Source organism: Rhinopithecus roxellana, chromosome 6 (genome assembly GCF_007565055.1).
Source record: "Rhinopithecus roxellana isolate Shanxi Qingling chromosome 6, ASM756505v1, whole genome shotgun sequence".
Lineage (NCBI taxonomy): Eukaryota > Metazoa > Chordata > Mammalia > Primates > Cercopithecidae > Rhinopithecus > Rhinopithecus roxellana.
Genome location: NC_044554.1, coordinates 15,682,434 through 15,701,546, shown reverse-complemented (window position 1 = coordinate 15,701,546; position 19,113 = coordinate 15,682,434). Strand labels below are relative to the sequence as shown.

Sequence of the window (19,113 nt, the reverse complement as noted above, 5' to 3'; positions counted from 1 at the left end):
GGTCTCGATCTCCTGACCTCGTGATCCGCCCGTCTCGGCCTCCCAAAGTGCTGGGATTACAGGCTTGAGCCACCGAGCCCGGCCTTGTTTCCTGATTTTTTAATGACCACCATTCTAACGGGCATAAGATGGTATCCCACTATGGTTTTGATTCACATTTCTCTAATGACCAGTGATGATGAGTTTTTTTTATGTTTGTTGGTTGCATAAATGTCTTCTTTTGAAAAGTGTCTATTCATATCCTTTGCCCACTTTTTGATGGGGTTATTTCTTTCTTGTAAATTTGTTTAAGTTCCTTGTAGATTCTGGATATTAGCCCTTTGTCAGACGGACAGATTGCAAAAATTTTCTCCCATTCTGTAGGCTGCCTGTTCACTCTGCTGATAGCTTCTTTTGCTGTGCAGAAGCTCTTTAGTTTAATTAGATTCCATTTGTCAATTTTGGCTTTTGCTGCCATTACTTTTTTTGTTTTAGTCATGAAGTCTTTGCCCATGCCAATGTCCTGAATGGTACTGTCTAGGTTTTCTTCCAGGGTTTTTATGGTTGTAGGTCTTAACGTTTAAGTCTTTAATCCATCTTGAGTTAATTTTTGTATAAGGTGTAAGAAAGGGGTTCAGTTTCAGTTTTCTGCATATGGCTGGTCAGTTTTCCCAACACCATTTACTAAATAGGGAATCATTTCCCCATTGCTTGTTTTTGTCAGGTCTGTCAAAGATCAGATGGTTGTAGATGTGTGGCGTTATTTCTGAGGCCTCTGTTCTGTTCCACAGGTCTATATATCTGTTTTGGTACCAGTACCATGCTGTTTTGGTTACTGTAGACTTGTAGTATGGTTTGAAGTCAGGTAGCGTGATGCCTCCAGCTTTGTTCTTTTTGCTTAGGATTGTCTTGGCTATGTGGGCCTTTTTTTGGTCCCATACGAAATTTAAAGTAGTGTTTTCTAATTCTGTGAAGAAAGTCAATGGTAGCTTGATGGGGATAGTATTGAATGTATAAATTACTTTGGGCAGTATGACCATTTTCACGATATTGATTCTTCCTATCCATTAGCATGGAATGTTTTTCCATTTGTTTGTGTCCTCTCTGATTTGTAGTCCTCCTTGAAGAGGTCCTTCACATCCCTTGTAAGTTGGATTCCTAGGTATTTTATTCTGTTTGTAGCAATTGTGAATGGGAGTTCACTCACGATTTGGCTGTTTATTTTTGGTGTATACGAATACTTGTGATTTTTGCACATTGATTTTGTATCCTGAGACTTTGCTGAAGTTGCTTATCAGCTTAAGGAGGCTTTGGGCTGAGATGATGGGGTTTTCTAAATATACAATCATGTCACCTGCAAACAGAGACAATTTGACTTCCTCTCTTCCTATTTGAATACCCTTTATTTCTTTCTCTTGCCTGATTGCCCTGGCCAGAAGTTCCAATAGTATGTTGAATAGGAGTAGTGAGAGAGGGCATCCTCATCTCATGCTGGTTTTCAAAGGGAATGCTTCCAGTTTTTGTCTATTCAGTATAATATTGGCTGTGGGTTTGTTGTAAATAGTTTTTATTATTTTGATATGTTCCATCAATACCTCATTTGAGAGTTTTTAGTTTTTGAATTTTCTCGAAGGCCTTTTCTGCATCTATTGAGATAATCGTGGTTTGTTTTGTTTATGTGATGGGCTATGTTTATTGATTTGTGTATGTTGAACCAGCTTTGCATCCCAGTGATGAACCTGACTTGATCATGGTGGATAAGCTTTTTAATGTGCTCCTGGATTCAGTTTGCCAGTATTTTTTTGAGGATTTTTGCATCGATGTTCATCAGGGATGTTGGCCTGAAATTTTCTTTTTGTTGTTGTGTCTCTGCCAGGTGTTGGTATCAGGATGATGCTGGCCTCATAAAATGAGTTAGGGAGGATTCCCTCTTTTTCTATTGTTTGGAGTAGTTTCAGAAGGAATGGTACCAGTTCCTCTTTGTACCTCTGGTAGAATTCGGCTGTGAATTCGCCTGGTCCTGGACTTTTTTTTTTTGGTTGGTAGGCTATTAATTGCTGCCTCAATTTCAGAACTTGTTATTGGTCTATTCAGGGATTCAACTTCTTTCTGGTTTAGTCTTGGGAGGGTGTATGTGTCCAGGAATTTATCCATTTCTTCTAGATTTTCTACTTAATTTACATAGAGATGTTTATAGTATTCTCTGATGGTAGTTTTTTTTGTTGTTGTTGTTGAGGCAGAGTCTCATTCTCGCTCAGTTGCCCAGGCTGGAGTGCAGTCGTTTGATCTTGGCTCACTGCAACTTCTGCCTCCCAGGTCAAGTGATTCTCCTGCCTCAACCTCCCGAGTAACTGGGACTACAGGCGTGGGACACCATGTCCAGCTAATTTTTAAAATTTTTAATACAGAGGGGGTTTCTCCATGTTGGCCAATATGGTCTTGATCTCTTGACCTTGTGATTCGCCTGCCTCAGTCTCCCAAAGTGCTGGGATTACAGGCGTGAGCCACTGTGCCCGACCAGTAGTTTGTATTTCTGTGGGATCAGTGGTGATATCCCCTTTCTCATTTTTTATTGTGTCTATTTGATTCTTCTGTCTTTTCTTCTTTATTAGTCTGGCTAATGGTCTATCTATTTTGTTAATCTTTTCAGAAAACCAGCTCCTGGATTCACTGATTTTTTTGAAGGGTTTTTCTTGTCTCTATCTCCTTCAGTTCTGCTCTTAGTTATCACTTGTCTTCTGCTAGCTTTTGGATTTGTTTGCTCTTGCTTCTCTAGTTATTTAAATTGTGATGTTAGGGTGTCGATTTTAGATTTTCCCACTTTCTCCTGTGGGCATTTAGTGCTATAAATTTCCCTCTAACTGCTGCGTTAGCTGTGTCCCAGAGATTCTGGTATGTTGTGTCTTTGTTCTCATTGGTTTCAAATAACTTATTTATTTCTGCCTTAATACTGTTATTTACCCAGTAGTCATTCAGGAGCAGGTTTTTCAGTTTCCATGTAGTTGTGCAGTTTTGAGTGAGTTTCTTAATCGTGAGTTCTAATTTGACTGCACTGTGGTCTGAGAGACTGTTTGTTATGATTTCTGTTCTTTTGCATTTCCTGAGGAGTGTTTTACTTCCAATTATGAGGTCAATATTAGAACAAGTGTGATGTGGTGCTGAGAAGAATGTATATTCTGTTGATTTGGGGTGCAGAGTTCTGTAGATATCTATTAAGTTTGCTTGGTCCAGAGCTGAGTTCAAGTCCTGAATATGGTTGTTAATTTTCTGTGTCACTGACCTGTCTAATATTGACAGTGGGGTGTTCAAGTCTCCCAGTATTATTGTGTGGGAGTCTAAGTCTCTTTGTAGGTCTCTAAGGACTTGCTTCATGAATCTGGGTGCTCCTGTATTGGGTGCATATATATTTAGGATAGTTAGCTCTTCTTGCCACATTGATCTCTTTATCATTATGTAATGCCCTTCTTTGTCTTTTTTTGATCTTTTGTTGGTTTAAAGTCTGTTTTATCAGAGACTAGAATTGCAACCTTCTGGTTTTTTTTTTTTTTTTTTTTTGCTTTTCATTTGTTTGGTAAATCTTCCTCCATCCCTTTATTTTGAGCCTATGTGTGTCTTTGTACACAAGATGAGTCTCCTGAATACAGCACACTGATGGGTTTTGACTCTTTATCCAATTTGCCAGTCTGTGTCTTTCAATTGGGGCATTTAGCCCGTTTACATTTAAGGTTAACATTGTTACATGTGGGCCAGGTGTGGTGACTCATGCCTGCAATCCTAGCACTTTGGGAGGCTGAGGCAGGCTGATCACCTGAGGTCAGGAGTTCGAGACCAGCGTGGCCAACATGGTGAAACCCCATCTCTACTAACAATATAAAAATTAGCCAGGCGTGGTGGCAGGCACCTGTAATCCCAGCTACTCAGGAGGCTGAGGCAGGAGAATTGCTTGAACCCTGGAAGTGGAGGTTGCAGTGAACCGAGATAGTGCCATTGCACTTCACCCTGGGGGACAAGAGCAAGACTTTGTTTCAAAAAAAAAAAATTGTTACGTGTGAATTTGATCTTGTCATTATGATGCTAGCTGGTTATTTTGCCCATTAGTTGATGCAGTTTCTTCACAGTATCGATGATTTTTACATTTTGGTATGTTTTTGCAGTGGCTGGTACCGGTTTTTCCTTTCCATATTTAGTGCTTCCTCAGGAGCTCTTGTAAGGCAGGCCTGGTGGTGACAAAATCTCTCAGCATTTGCTTGTCTGTGAAAGATTTTATTTCTCCTTTGCTTATGAAGCTTAGTTTGGCTGGATATGAAATTCTGGGTTGAAAACTCTTTTCTTTACAAATGTTGAACTTTGGCCTCCACTCTCTTCTGGTTTATAGGGTTTCTGCAGAGAGATCTGATGTTAGTCTGATGGGTTTCCCTTTGTGGGTAACCTGACCTTTCTCTCTGGCTGCCCTTAACATTTTTTTCTTCATTTCAACTTTGGTGAATCTGATGATTATGTGTCTTGGGGTTGCTCTTCCCGAGGAGCATCTTTGTGATGTTCTCTGTATTTCCTGAATTTGAATGTTGGCCTGTCTTGCTAGGTTGGGGAAGTTCTCCTGGATAATGTCCTGAAGAGTGTTTTCCAACTTGGTTCCATTCACCCCGTCACTTTCAGGCACAACAATCAAACGTAGGTTTGGTCTTTTCACATATTCCCATATTTCTTGGAGGCTTTGTTCATTCCTTTTCATTCTTTTTTTTCCCTCTAATCTTGTCTTCAAGCTTTATTTCATTAAGTTGATCTTCAATCTCTGATACCCTTTCTTCTGCTTGATTGATTTGGCTATTGATACTTGTGTATGCTTCACGAAATTCTTGTGCTGTGTTTTTCAGCTCCATCAGGTCATTTATGTTCTTCTCTAAACTGGTTATTCTAGTTAGCAATTCCTCTAACCTTTTTTCAAGGTTCTTAGCTTCCTTCCATTGGGTTAAAATATGTTCCCTTAGCTCAGAGAAGTTTGTTATTACCCACCTTCTGAAGCCTACTTCTATGCATTCATCAAACTCATTCTCCATCCAGTTTTGTTCCCTTGCTGGCGAGGAGTCGTGATCCTTTGAAGAAGAAGAGGCGTTCTGGCTTTTGGAATTTTCAGTTTTTTGCACTGGTTGTTCCTCATCTTCATGGATTTATCTGCCTTTGGTCTTTGCTGTTGGTGACCTTCCGATGGGGTTTCTGTGTCTGGACGTCCTTTTTGTTGATGTTGATGCTATTCCTTTCTGTTTGTTAGTTTTCCTTCTGACAGGCTCCGCTGCTGCAGGTGTGCTGGAGTTTGATGAGGTCCACTCCAGACCCTGTTTGCCTGGGTATCACCAGCGAAGGCTCAGAACAGCAAAGATTGCTGCCTGTTCCTTCCTCCAAAAGTTTTGTCCCAGAGGGGCACCCGCCAGATGCTAGCCAGAGGTCTCCTGTATGAGGTGTCTTTGGCCCCTACTGGGAGGTGTCTCCCAGTCAGGAGTTACGGGGGTCAGGGACCCACTTGAAAAGGCAGTCTGTCCCTTAGCAGAGCTCGAATGCTGTGCTGGGAGATCTGGTGCTCTCTTCAGAGCTGGCAGATAGGAATGTTTAAGTTTGCTGAAGCTGCGACCACAGCTGCCCCTTCCCCCAGGGTCTCTGTCCCAGGGAGATGGGAGTTTTACCTATAAGCCCCTGACTGTGGCTGCTGCCTTTCTTTCAGAGATGCCCTGTCCAGAGAGGAGGAACCTAGAGAAGCAGTCTGGCTACAGCAGCTTTGCTGAGCTATGGTGGGATCCGCCCAGTTGGACCTTCCAGGTGGCTTTGTTTACACTGTGAGGGGAAAACCCGCCTACTCAAGCCTCAGTAATGGCAGGTGCCCCTCCCCCTACCAAGTTTGAGCATCCCAGGTTGACTTCAGACTGCTGTGCTGGCAGCGAGAATTTCAAGCCAATGGAGCTTAGCTTTCTGGGCTCTGTGGGGGTGGGATCCGCTGGAGCTAGACCACTTGGCTCCCTGGCTTTAGCCCCCCTTTCAGGGGAGTGAACGGTTCTGTCTCACTGGTGTTCCAGGCACCACTGGGGTATGAAAAAAAACTCCTGCAGCTAGTTCAGTGTCTGCCTAAACAGCTGCCCAGTTTTGTACTTGAAATCCAAGGGAATCTTGGTGGTGTAGGCACCCAGGGGAATCTCCTAGTCTGTGCATTGTGAGGACCATGAGAAAAGCATAGTGTCTGGGCCAGAATGCACTGTTCCTCACAGCACAGTCCCTCACAGCTTCCCTTGGCTAAGTGAGGGAGTTCCCTGACCCCTTGCGCTTCCTGGGTGAGTTGATGCCCCACCCTGCTTCATTTTGCCCTCCGTGGGCTGCACCCATTGTCTAACCAGTCCCAATGAGGTGAGCCAGGTACCTCAGTTGGAAATGCAGAAATCACCTGCCTTCTGTGTTGATCTCACTGGGAACTGCAGACCAGAATTGTTCCTATTTGGCCATCTTGCCAGCCCTTTACCCCCAAACGTACTCTTCATTTCTTTTGAGACAGAATCTTGCTCTGTCACCCAGGCTGGAGTGCGAGGTGCAATCTTGGCTCACTGCAACCTCTGCCTCCCAGGTTCAAGCAATTCTCATGCCTCAGTCTCCCAAGTAGCTGGGTTTACAGATGCATTTCACCACACCTGGCTAATTTTTTGTATTTTTAGTAGAGACAGGGTTTCACCATGATGGCCAGGCTGGCCTCGAACTCCTGGCCTCAGGTGATCTGCCTGCCTTGGCCTCCCAAAGTGCTGGGATTACAGGTGTGGAGCCACCACACCCAGCCTATTCTTCATTTCTTCTCCTTGTAGCTCCCACACATGTGCAAACAAGTCCCAGGATGCCAAGGGCACTCTACGGGACACTTTGGATATTAAAAGGTCCCCAGTGAAACAGTGACACCTATTGGGCACTGTGCAAGCTTCTAGTTGGCAGTAGTTCACAGTTTGAACAGTGTTCCTTTCAATAATGCCGTATCTTTGCAAAGCTGGGTGTTCAGTGGTTGCTGTGATGAAAAAGCAGGAACCACATACATATTCATGTGAACAGGAAATGAGGGTAGCAGTGCCCTTTTTGATTCTGAGATTTGAGGATCTATGCAGTTCCCATCAGGCATATGCATTCCATGATTAAATAATTGTGGTTACTTAAAATAATATTTTTATTTCAATTTATGTGCATATTTTTTTTTTTTTTTTTTTTTTTTTTTGAGACGGAGTCTTGCTCTGCCGCCCAGGCTGGAGTGCAGTGGCCGGCTCTCAGCTCACTGCAAGCTCCGCCTCCCGGGTTCACGCCATTCTCCTGTCTCAGCCTCCCGAGTAGCTGGGACTACAGGCGCCCGCCTCGTCGCCCGGCTAGTTTTTTGTATTTTTTAGTAGAGACGGGGTTTCACCGTGTTAGCCAGGATGGTCTCGATCTCCTGACCTCGTGATCCGCCCGTCTCGGCCTCCCAAAGTGCTGGGATTACAGGCTTGAGCCACCGCGCCCGGCCTATGTGCATATTTTTAAAAACAACTATGAAGTTGTTAATAATCAGTATTATTAAAGTGTTTGGAACTAACTACTTAATAAATGGAACTGTGAGGTATTTCTTTTGGCTTAGGAGTGTCAAGGGATAGAGAAAGTTTGGGAACCTTTGCTTTGACAAAACGGAAATGGATTTTTTTAGGTTACTAAAGTAATATGTGCTCATTACAAAAGAATTAGCCAACAAAAATTTGAGGATAAAATCTTCCATAACCCCATCACTTATAATTGTTAAAATTTTCATGTATAGTCTTACATATAATTTTAAAAATCATCTGTGTCTATGTTTTAAGGCTTTTTCTCTTTACTTTCTTGTCAATGAATTTGTCAAATTTCTTTGACAAATTGTAACCTTCTTTTGGCAGAATTGAGAGCAAAAAATTCCTTTCATCCACTTCAAAATCCCTTACAGAAATAAGTAAATGCAGTCGTAGAAGCTGAATAGGTCATTGACCCAAGGTGACTTACCGCAAAGAACTCTAAAGGAATAGGCGCCGGCAATTTCTCTTTAAATCTCTCATTAAACTCCTTGCCACCCAACAGCAAACCAAAAACCATCAGCCCGACGCCTAGGGAACACACGTTGAGGTTTTTAACATTCTGCAACACAGCAACTGTACTCTGTAACACAGTGAACGCTGGATGTTTACATCAAGAAAATTGCCCCTGAGAGAGACAGAGACTGTCTAGTGCACTAATTCACATCAGCCATTCCACTGGGTATTTCTAGTTAAAAGTTCTCAGGCTGAAATCTCTCTTTGTAGCTTCCACCAATTAGGAAGTATTTTTACCCAGTCTACAACTTTATAGTTGTTACTCTTTTTTTAAAAATAGTTGTTATTCCTTTTTTTTTTTTTTTTTTTTTGGAGACACAGTCTTGCTCTGCTGCCCAGGCTGGAGTGCAGTGGCATGATCTTGGCTCACTGCAACCTCTGCCTCCCAGGTTCAAGCGATTCTCCTGCCTCAGCCTCCTGAGTAGCTGGGATTATCAGTGCCTGCTGCCATGCCCAGTTAATTTTGTATTTTTAGTAGACACGGGGCTTCAACATGTTGGTCAGGCTGGTCTCGAACTCCTGACCTCAAGTCATCTGCCCGCCTCGGCCTCCCAAAGTGCTGGGATTACAGGTGTGAGCCACTGCACCCAGCCTTATAGTTATTCCTATCAAACAACTATTCTTCTCATATGCTGATGTCTCAATGTAATATTATAAAATTCAAAAAAGGAACCCTGAAGCTGAGTCCTGAGCACTTGGAAAGAATTAAGGGTTGATAGCAAAGTACTCCAAAGGTAAACACATAGAAAAGCCTTTAGGAGCTCAAAGAAGGAGAAAGTATTGTTAGCAGGACTTTGAAGTCAAGAGTGCTGATGTCTGGGAAAGGAACCCAGGAGAATTAGAGAAGAAATCCACTTAATTATATCCCAGGGTTACCAACTGGGCACCTCAAATATAGTCAGTTCTCATTTGAAACCCAATAAAGTAGACTTCCTGCTCAGCCCAGGCCATGCACCCTTTCCTATCAATGCCTAGAGTACTCAGCATGTTTATTTCCTTTGTGACAAGGCATTTCGAGAAGTCTCAGAGTAAGAAGTACGGTAACAGCTATTACGGGAGACTAAGAATTTTGTTATTTAGAGAATATTCCTAAAGTCTGATTCCATTTTAACCAGTCAATGACTCAATCTAAATGTCACTTCCTCAAAGTGCCTTTTCTAGACCCCTAATCTCAGTCTCCCTATTTAACTTTCAGAGCAGCTGGAACTTCTTCATAGCATGCAACACAAATTGTAATTGATTACACATGTATGCAATTAAAGGTTTACTATCTTCCCACTGGACTGAAAGTTCTAGAGGGAAAGGCCTGTATCTTTTCAGCTCACAGCTGCATCTTGGCACCCAGTGCCTAGCACATAAATACCTACAAAGACTACAGGCCTCTCTTTCCAAGGATAGCTTTAACAGCATCTCAGAGGTTTTGATATGTAGTACTTCTATCAATTAATTCCAATTATTTCCTAATTCTCTCTTTATTCATGGGTCATTTAGAAATGTTTTTTGGTTTCTAAATATGTGGGAGTTTTAAAGCTATGTTTAGTTTTTGATTTTTAATTGTATTGCACTGTGTGAAAAACATTGAATTTTTAGAATTGGTGATCAGTTTCACATGATCAATTTCAACATGATCATTTAGTACCATTGTTCCTTAAGTGCTTGCAAATAATTTATATTTTCTCTGAGTTTGGTAAGGGGTATATGTAACTAAAAGATTTATGTTAGTTAAATCTTTTACAGCCTTATTTTTTTGGCCAGTTTGAATTGAGACGGAGTCTCACTCTGTTGCCCAGGATGGAGTGCAGTGGCATGATCTCTGCTCACTACAAGCTCCGCCTCTTAGGTTCATGCCATTCTCCTGCCTCAGCCTCCTGAGTAGCTGGGACCACAGGCGCCTGCCATAACACCAGCAAATTTTTTTGTATTTATAGTAGTGATGGGGTTTCGCCGTGTTAGCCAGGATGGTCTCGATCTCCTGACCTCGTGATCTGCCCATCTCGGCCTCCCAAAGTGCTAGGATTACAGGCGTGAGCCACGCACCCAGCCTGAATTAGCAGTTTTTGAGAGAGAGAGATGTTCTCCCCGCATGCCTTTAAATTATTTGTTAGTTTCCAAAAAGACCATGATTTGGTTGTAAGAAAAAGCTCTCTCTTCACCTAATTAGAGTGATGGTGCAGTCACCAAATAAAGACCTAGCGAAAAATTCCTTGTGAAGTGGGCAGTATCACATATTAATAATAGAGATTTTAAGGTTTAGTCTTCTTTGTAACACTCTTTTCAGAAAACCTTAGAATAAATGAATTTTTCCTTTTTTATGGAAATTACTGGAGAAAAAGAAAAATGAGTCTTGAAAGTAAAAAGAGATACAGAAGAGAAGTGGGGGAAATAAAGAAGAAAAAACAAGTACCAGAACGTCAGGGAGTTGCTTACTTACATACACCACTGAAAAGATTCCACTGTACCGCTTTGTTTTAACTCCAAACAGATATTTTAACATGGAGGTGAAGACATGCACAGCTGCTGCAGTGGTAAACCCTCGGACCAGAGGCTCTGTGAGATATATGGCCACAAATCCAAACCTACAGACACCTAGGCAAAACTATTTTTTTTAATGACAAAGAAACAAATGAATCACATGATAGGTCAGGAAGTTAAGACCCACAGCAAATATACAAGTTCTTTCTTGACCATTTTCTTTTTTTTTTTTTTGAGATGGAGTCTCGCTGTGTCACCCAGGCAGTGGCACGGTCTCGGCTCACTGCAACCTCCACCTCCCGGGTTCAAGTGATTCTCCTGCCTCAGGCTCCTGAGTAGCTGGGACTACAGGTGCACGCCACCACACCCAGCTAATTTTTGTATTTTTAGTAGAGACGGGGTTTCACTATGTTGGCCAGGCTGGTCTTGAACTCCTGACCTTGTGATCCACCTGCCTCAGCCTTCCAAAGTGCTGGGATTAAAGGTGTGAGCCACTGTGCCCAGCCTCTGGACCATTTTCTAACACTGCAAACTTGTACATGAAGTGGGTAAGTAGCTAACAAATCAATCACTGGTTATACAGAAAACAGTGGAAGGTCTGGAGTGGCTTGGTGCCCCACAGTGCACTGGCCACACTAATGCCTTCCCTGTCTCTCATGGAGCTGGGGGCATGCTTCATCATGTAGACTAAAGTGCATGATCATGATCATTGGCTGTTCCCTCCAAGTAGAGAGGAATATCCTCTCCCAGCACTAATCAATCCTGCTGTGTCAAACTTGTCTTGCTTTTGGGATCTTTAAAGCATCCACCTGAAGCTTGCTTGCTGGTCACTCATAGTTGTGAATAAGGCATGCAGTTGGTCTGCAGTTACTCCCGGAGCTTTGGGGTTTCTCTGGCAGACGCCACCCACCGTTAGGAAGACCAGCTAAGAGCTCTCAGTAGATACTTGTTAGGTTAACAAATGAGACAGTCCATTTCCCCATCTTTGAGCCTTACCTGAATGATTCCTGAAAGTAAGGTCACAGACATAGCGACTTTCACTCTCAAGGCATCTCTGGCCTCTGTGCCATTGGTTGCATTTACTCCTCCTGGAATGACTATATCATCTGGTACTAATCGAACAGCCACACCACCAATCATCAGGCTAATAACAGCAAAAGGACCTGAAATAATGAAGCATGAAGATCCCTGTTCAGGGTTCAAGGACACTATCTAATTCAGAGTATTTGATAGGGTTTTTGCCAGTACACCAAGAGATAAAGTTGAGGTCAAGAAGTCATGCTTGAAAGAAGGCTACGCTCCCTTCTTTAGTGTCCTGCCTCTGGTGTGTGAGTAACCATGTGTGTGTGCATGCAGAATGTATTTTCCAAAAATAGACATAGCAATATCTTCCATCCACCTACTCTTCTTGACATTTCCCCATCAAGAGGTGGAGTCTAATTTCTCCTTGAATCTGGGTTGGCTTTGACTTGTTAGTAAACAAAACAATGCAGCAGAAGTGAAGCTGTGTGACTTCCAAGGCTTGGTAATAAAAGGGCTGCAACTTCCACCTTCTGCTGAAGCCGAGTCACCATGTGTAAGAAAGCTCCAACTAGGCCAAGTGGAGAATTCCTGGCACTGCATGCAGAAAGGAAGGCAGGGAAGAGGGAAGGGAGGGAGGAAAAAGGGAGAGAGGAAGAATTACCCAGACCAGTCCTTCCCAAGTCCTGACCTGCAGGCACTATGGAAGATACAAACACGATTGTTGTTGTAAAGCTGCTACATTTTGAGGGTATTTGTTACCAAACAGTAGATATCTGGAAAGTGTGTGTGTGGTAGGTGTAGCCTTATGCAATACCAGGACTATTATGAAATCCATATGCTTCTGATAAACTGATAATATGTACAATTCAGAGCCCCAAATATGACAAAAATGAAATACATGAATAGCGATTAGGAACTTGAATTACTACCATTAGTATAAAAATAAAAACCAGATGCTGGCAAATTACATTATGAAATTAAGCATTTATCTCATTTCACAGATTTCAACAATTGCCCTTTTACACAAGAAAATTGTCTTTTTTATTATTCCAAGATTATAAGACAGTTGTAAGTTCTAGAAATCTTGGGAGGCATGTAGTTTTTTTTTGAGATGGAGTCTTGTTCTGTTGCCCAGGCTGGAGTGCAGCGGTGCGATCTCAGCTCACTGCAACCTCCGCCTCCTGGGTTGAGGCAATTCTCCTGCCTCAGCCTCCCGAGCATCTGGGATTACAGGCACCCGTCACCAAGCCTGGCTAATTTTTATATTTTTACAAAGAGATGAGGTTTCACCATGTTGGTCTGGCTGGTCTCAAACTTCTGACCTCAGGCAATCTGCCCGCCTCGGCCTCCTAGAGTGCAGGGATTACAGGGGTGAGCCACCACGCCTGGCCGAGTGTAGGTTTTTAAAGCACCTGTCGTGTATGCAGTAACAAAAGTTATTATAAAGACAATTTTTAATAACGACCATGCTATTTCTTTGGCACACTGCAAAGGCCGGAAATACACAAGGGAAGGTAGTAGAACATCAAGTATAAGCTTTTACCTATTGATATGTGTCTGGAGGTTCCAAAAAAACAATACATGATAACGGGATAAAATGAAGAGTACAGGCCAAATATCGGAGGCACAGCTGCCAGCATTGCAAACGCTAAGCCTGTGGGATTAAAAACCGAACAGAAATGGGAGATCATTAGAAGACAGAGGGGTTACATGTGTTTTTCTCTTGGTTCTTTATTTCTGATGAACGAGTGAAGCCCATCTTAATTTAAGCTGCAACCTACCCTACCCCAATCCTGCACATCATCTTACCTTGGTGCTGATAGAGTCCAGGATGAGACAGTTTCCACTGTCATCTCCTTTTTGCCAGTGGGTGATTTTTTTTTCTGCTTTATTCTTTCACAAATTAGATAAAAGCAGAAAAAAGTCTTATCTTAGTGGGTGCCACTGTAATTTGGTATTGATGTACAAATGCGAGCTCTTTCTCCAATGGGGTGATTTTGTGGGTTCTCTGGAGACCCCTTTGCAATGAAGGACTCCCAGTTACTATGCCCTAACTATGTAATGCTCCTTCCTCCTGACTCTTAGATATCCTCCCTCCAACTCTTATCAGAAGGTACGGCTTTCCAGGTAATTTCGGCTGGCGTATGCTCATCTTGTAGGCAGTCTTCTTGGGCAGGTACCTATCAAATGAGCCAAGCCTCGTTACCTTCCAGGATGCTCAGTTATCCAATGGGAAAGCTTGGCATTTAACTCCCAAGAAACTTTGGAAGTGCAGGTCACACCCTCTGGAGGATTCTTTCCCTCACTCTGCTGTCCTAGGCAGTTCACATCATCCTTGACACATTTTTTTTTTTAAATAGACTTTTTAGAGCAGTTTAGGTTCACAGCAAATTGAGCAAAAGATACAGAGGTTTTCCATATATCCCCTGCCCTTATGTATGCACAGCCTTCCCCACTATCAACATCCCCCTCCAGAGTGGCACATCTGTTACGAGTGATGAACCCACACTGACCTATCATTATCACCCAAAGTCCACAGTTTACATTAGGTTTACTCTTGGTGTGGTACAGTCTATGCAAATGTACAATGACAGGTAGCCACCACGATAGTATGATATAAAGTAGTTTCACTGGTTAGAAATTCTCTGTGGCCTATTCATCCTTCCCTCCCCCCATCCCCTGGAAACTAATGATCTTTTTACTGTCTTTTCAAAGACAGTCTTGCTCTGTCACCCAGGCTGGTGTGCAGGGGCATGTTCACGGCTCACTGCAGCCACAACCTCCCAGCCTCAAGCAATCTTCCCACCTCAGCCTCCCTAGTAGTTGAGACTACAGGTGTGCACCATCACACTTGGCTAATTTCTGTAGAGACAGAGTTTCCCCATGTTTTCCAGGCTGGTCTTGAACTCCTAGGCTCAGGCAATGTGCCCACCTCAGCCTCCCAAAGTGCTGGGATTACAGGCATGAGTCACTGTGCCTGGCCAGTTTGGCCTTCTTTAGAATGTCGTTCAATTGGGATCATACAGTATTAAGCTACATCAGGTTGGCTTCTTTCATGAAGTAATATGCATTTAAAGTTCCTTTATGTCTTTTCATGGCTTGATAGCTCATTCCTTTTTAATACTGAATATTTCATTGTTTGGATGTACCACAGTTTACCCATTCATCTACTGAAGGCCATCTTGATTGCTTCCAAGGTTTGGTAATTATGAATAAAGCTGCTATAAACATCCACATGCAGGTTCACTTGAAAGTTTTTTAAAAACTTTCTTTTTTAGAGCAGCTGGACTTTTTCATGCAAGAATTAGGTAGCAGTCTCCACAAACTCCAGGGGGTGCTGCTCAGCGCTTTGAGTAGCTTTCTTGCAGTCCTTCCTTACTTGACTGCAGGTGGAGGGGAAATGGATAGGGTTTTAACCTCTCCCTGGAAAATTCTCATTCCAAATCAGTCTTCTCGTTCCCTCATATATTCTGTTAAAAGTGACACACTCAAGAGAGCCTGGGTCATTCATACATAGTTTGGGATAGATTGACTGGCATCCCTCTTCCAAATGTATAGGCAATAAGCACTCTTTGTTCTCAGCTTTGGGGGCCCAGCCAAATTTCTGGAACAACTAAAAAACTCATTTAATGCACTGTTACGCTGTGGAGGAGACAGCTTTAGCAAAAGAAGAGTTGGGAAAGCTTCCTAACTTCATGTATAATAACACGGTCACTTGAATGTTGTTAAAAAATATTTATTTCTAGCAAAGAAATGCATGCATACGATTTAAAAAGCCAAGCAGCAAAGGCTCTCTGGAAAAGCCAGCTCTTTTCTGCTTACCCCTCTTCCTCCAGGTTTTGCTCCTCAGAGCCAATGACTTCCAACTCGTGTAGCTGTTTTTCTCTATTTATCTCCATTTTCCTAAATCAGCATTCTCAAAGGAGAGCCCTCCCCCACCCCCACTTCTGGCAGGAGACATTTGGGGATGTCTGGAGACATTTTTGATTATGATGATGGGGGAGGGGGTGGGAGTATTACTGGCATCTAGTGGGTGAAGGCCAGGGGTACTGCTAAACCCCCTACACTGCACAAGACAGGCCCCCAAAAACAAACAGGTAAATGGCATGAGGTTGAGAAACACTATTCTAAATATGTTTGTATCATGATTTCTCAATTTATCCATTTTAGATGCAAACTTAATTTTCCATTATGTTTACCTTTTCAGCTTTTCATTATGTGACTTTTTTTCTTTCTAGTTTGAGATCCTCTATTGATTCCTGGTATTCTATATTTTACTATGGTGTGCCTTGTTTTATTTTTCATTTATTCTGCTGGGTATTTTATGATTCCTCTCAGTCTGAAAACACATGTATTTCAGTCCTGGGGATTACTCTTTGATCATTTCTTCCTTCTGTTTACTCTCTTCTTTCTTTCTGGAAGTCCTATTAGATGTATGATGGGACATCAGGCTTGATCCTCTGGTCGTCTTATGTTTTCTCTCTTACTGTCTTTTTCTTCTACTTCCAGGAGATTTCCTCTACTTTGTCTTCCAACTCTGACTAAATATTTATTCCAGCTATCACATTTTTAATTTCTATGAGCTCTTTCTTGTTCTCTGAATGCTCTTTTTTAATTTCTATGAGCTCTTTCTTGTTCTCTGAATGCTGTTTTTGTTTCAGAGACTCAATGTGTTTTTGTTAGGATACTATAAAGTTTTTTATTTTGCCCTGTTATTTCTGTTCCTTATGAATTTTTTTTTGAATGATTTGGTCTCTTTCTTGAAGCTTCATGTGTATGGGCTCTCTGTTTACTGATGGGCCTTACTGTAGGACAACTGGGTGGCCAGCCAGCATCTTTACTGGGGGACCTCCATTTGTCACTATGGGTCTTTTATAAGTCACCATCTGCTTTGGGCTATAAGATTTTTTGCAGGCACTTTGAAGCAAAGTAGAGCAAGGGAACAGCCTTTGTTGACTCACAGTTCAGTGTGCAGACTTTTAGTTAACTTTCCTGACATCTCTTGGTATTTTTATCCTACCATCCACTGCATCATGTAGGTGTGGGGACCTGAGTGTATCGATGCTACTGATTGCAAAGATTTTGAACCAGTTCCCTTGCTTTTAGCCATCTGCCTGACTTACAGCTTTCACAATACTTGGAGCCTCCAATTTCCCAGTGTAAATGTACGTACCTACATTTAAGCTTCTCTACTCTAATGATTCAGCTGCCACTTGTCCATCTGCTTGCCATATATACATTTCTCCTGTTCCACTGTGTCTCCTCTCTCATGTTCTTCCTCCTTGCTAGTTTATACCATTTCCCCTTTCATTGTCATTTTAGAGGAATTTTTAAGACAATTAGAGATAAGAGCATACTTTCACTCTGACATGCTTAACACAAAATTTTTTTGTAATTTAAATTATTTATCAATCACAAGAAACGTATTTACTTCCTTTTAGATCTCTATCTTTGCTATATTGTTTTTCATACTTATCTTCCTTCATTAATAATGAGCAGAAAAGTACCTTTCCAATGCAAATTTGATTATGGGATGATCTGTGTCTCTCAGCAGTGTTCCACCTACTGAATCATTCCCTGATTTGAAATAATTTCTTCCTTTCTGTAATAATGTACACTCCTAGTTTTCCTTTCCAGATACTTTTCTATCTCTTCTGCTGTTTCCTCCTTCTGTATTTGGTCTTTAATGTTGGACAGAGCTTGATCTTAGCTCCCTTCTCTTTTCACTCCACATTCTCTCCCTAGGTGCTGTGGTCTATTGCCATGGTTTAAATGCTTTCTATAGGTCAAAGATTCCACAGTTGATATCTCTAGCCCCTACCTCTCTTTTGGGCTCATCATATATTAAATACAAACATGAAATATCTACTTGTCTATCTCACAAGCATCTCAAATTTAACATAATCAGATTTACTCTTCAATCCTTTTCCTGTCATCTTTTTTATTATTTTTTATGTTTTGAGATGGAGTTTTGCTCTTGACACCCAGGCTGGAGTGCACTGGCACCATCTCAGCTCACTGCAACCTCCGTCTCCCAGGTTCAAGCGATTCTCCTGCCTCAGCCTCCCAAGTAGCTGGGACTACAGGTGTGTGCCACTATGCCTGACTTATTTTGTATTTTTAGTAGAGATGGGGGTTTCACTATGTTGGTCAGTCTTGAACCCCTGACCTCAGGTTATCCACCCACCTCGGCCTCCCAGTGTTGGGATTACAGGCATGAGCCACCATACCCAGTCCTGTCATCTTTATTATGTCTGCAATTGACACCTCCATCCCTCAGGTGTTTGAAACCGCAACCTGGAAGTCATTCTTGACCATCCCTCTTCTTCACCATCCCCACACATCCAACCCATAAGCCCAGTTGTCTTAAAGTTATTGTTGACACGCCCTCCTCCTTCTTTCTAAGTTAATCCAACAGCCAGTTTTGCTGATCTCACCTACAACATATATGTCTTTCCAATTCTTTCCATTCTTACAGCCACCATTCTAGTTCAAGATGGAAGAAGGTCAGCTGGTTGAAGTAAGTTTGCAGAATGACGGTGAAAATTCAACCAGGCAGAATCCTGAGGAGTTCTTCGAGTGTGAGCTTGCGTGGTTGTTGGCAGACATTCCTGCAGCTCCATCAGTCCAGCTTGACTGAATGTCAGTTTGACTTCTACTTCCTGTTTTGGATACTGAGCCCTTATCTGCTTCTCACCCTGCCCTTGCCTCTGCCTTTGAATCTGTCCCTTTATCTATTCTTGGGGTGATGGCACCAAAATGATTGTGGGAATCTGTCCCAAATCTGCAAGATTTTGTATAATAGATTTAATAAATATGGTAAATCAGTCACTCGGAAAATTAAAAACAAAGCCAATTGCTCATTAGGGGAAGTGATTTTTTTTTGACAGTTTTTTGGAAACTGGCTACAAGGGAATTGATTTTTGGCCAGCTGACCTAGAGCTGTTCAAGCCAATATCACCTTTGCCTACCGTGAGCTGCTGTCACCTCTACCTGGTCTCCTCACATCCATTCTGGTGCTCCTCCCACTACCCAAATCCATTCCCCCCATGGCAGTCTTCAGTGACCTCTTACAGAGTGATATGGTTTGGCTGTGTCCCTACCCAAATCTCATCTTGAATTGTAGCTCCCGTAATTCCCATGTGTTGTGAGAGGGACCTAGTGGGAGGTAACTGAATCATGGGAGTGGGTCTTTCCCATGTCGTTCTCATGGTAGTAAGTCTCACGAGACCTGATGATTTTATAAAGGGCAGTTCCCTACACAAGCTCTCTCTTGCCTGCCACCATGTAAGATGTGACTTTGCTCATTTGCCCTCTGCCATGATTGTGAGGCCTCCCCAGCCACATGGAACTCTGAGTTCATTAAACCTTTTTCTTTATAAATTGCCAAGTCTTAGGTATGTTTTTATTAGCAGTGTGATAAGACTTATGCACAAAGAAAACCTAAATAAAAAGTAATGCTGATAGCTTTTCACTGCACTCAGAATGAAACCCAAAAATGGCCTAAGAAGACTCTGCAGGCCTGCCTGTGCCC

General features: G+C 42.3%; 1 protein-coding gene across 3 annotated transcripts in view; it reads right to left on the bottom strand.

Moving 5' to 3' along the window:
- Nucleotides 1-19,113, bottom strand: part of SLC26A5 (solute carrier family 26 member 5) — a 90,446-nt gene that overhangs the window by 47,859 nt on the left and 23,474 nt on the right. For all 3 annotated transcript variants that reach the window (XR_004057842.1, XM_010377624.2, XM_010377625.2), the window contains exons 5-8: nt 13,123-13,233; nt 11,553-11,719; nt 10,516-10,680; nt 7,999-8,151 (exon numbers count right to left, since the gene is read on the bottom strand). Coding sequence is in view for 2 of the 3 variants with exons in the window: in XM_010377624.2 (XP_010375926.1) it covers nt 7,999-8,151; nt 10,516-10,680; nt 11,553-11,719; nt 13,123-13,233 (596 nt within the window). In the remaining variant the exon portion in view is untranslated. The remainder of the gene's footprint in view (nt 1-7,998; nt 8,152-10,515; nt 10,681-11,552; nt 11,720-13,122; nt 13,234-19,113) is intronic.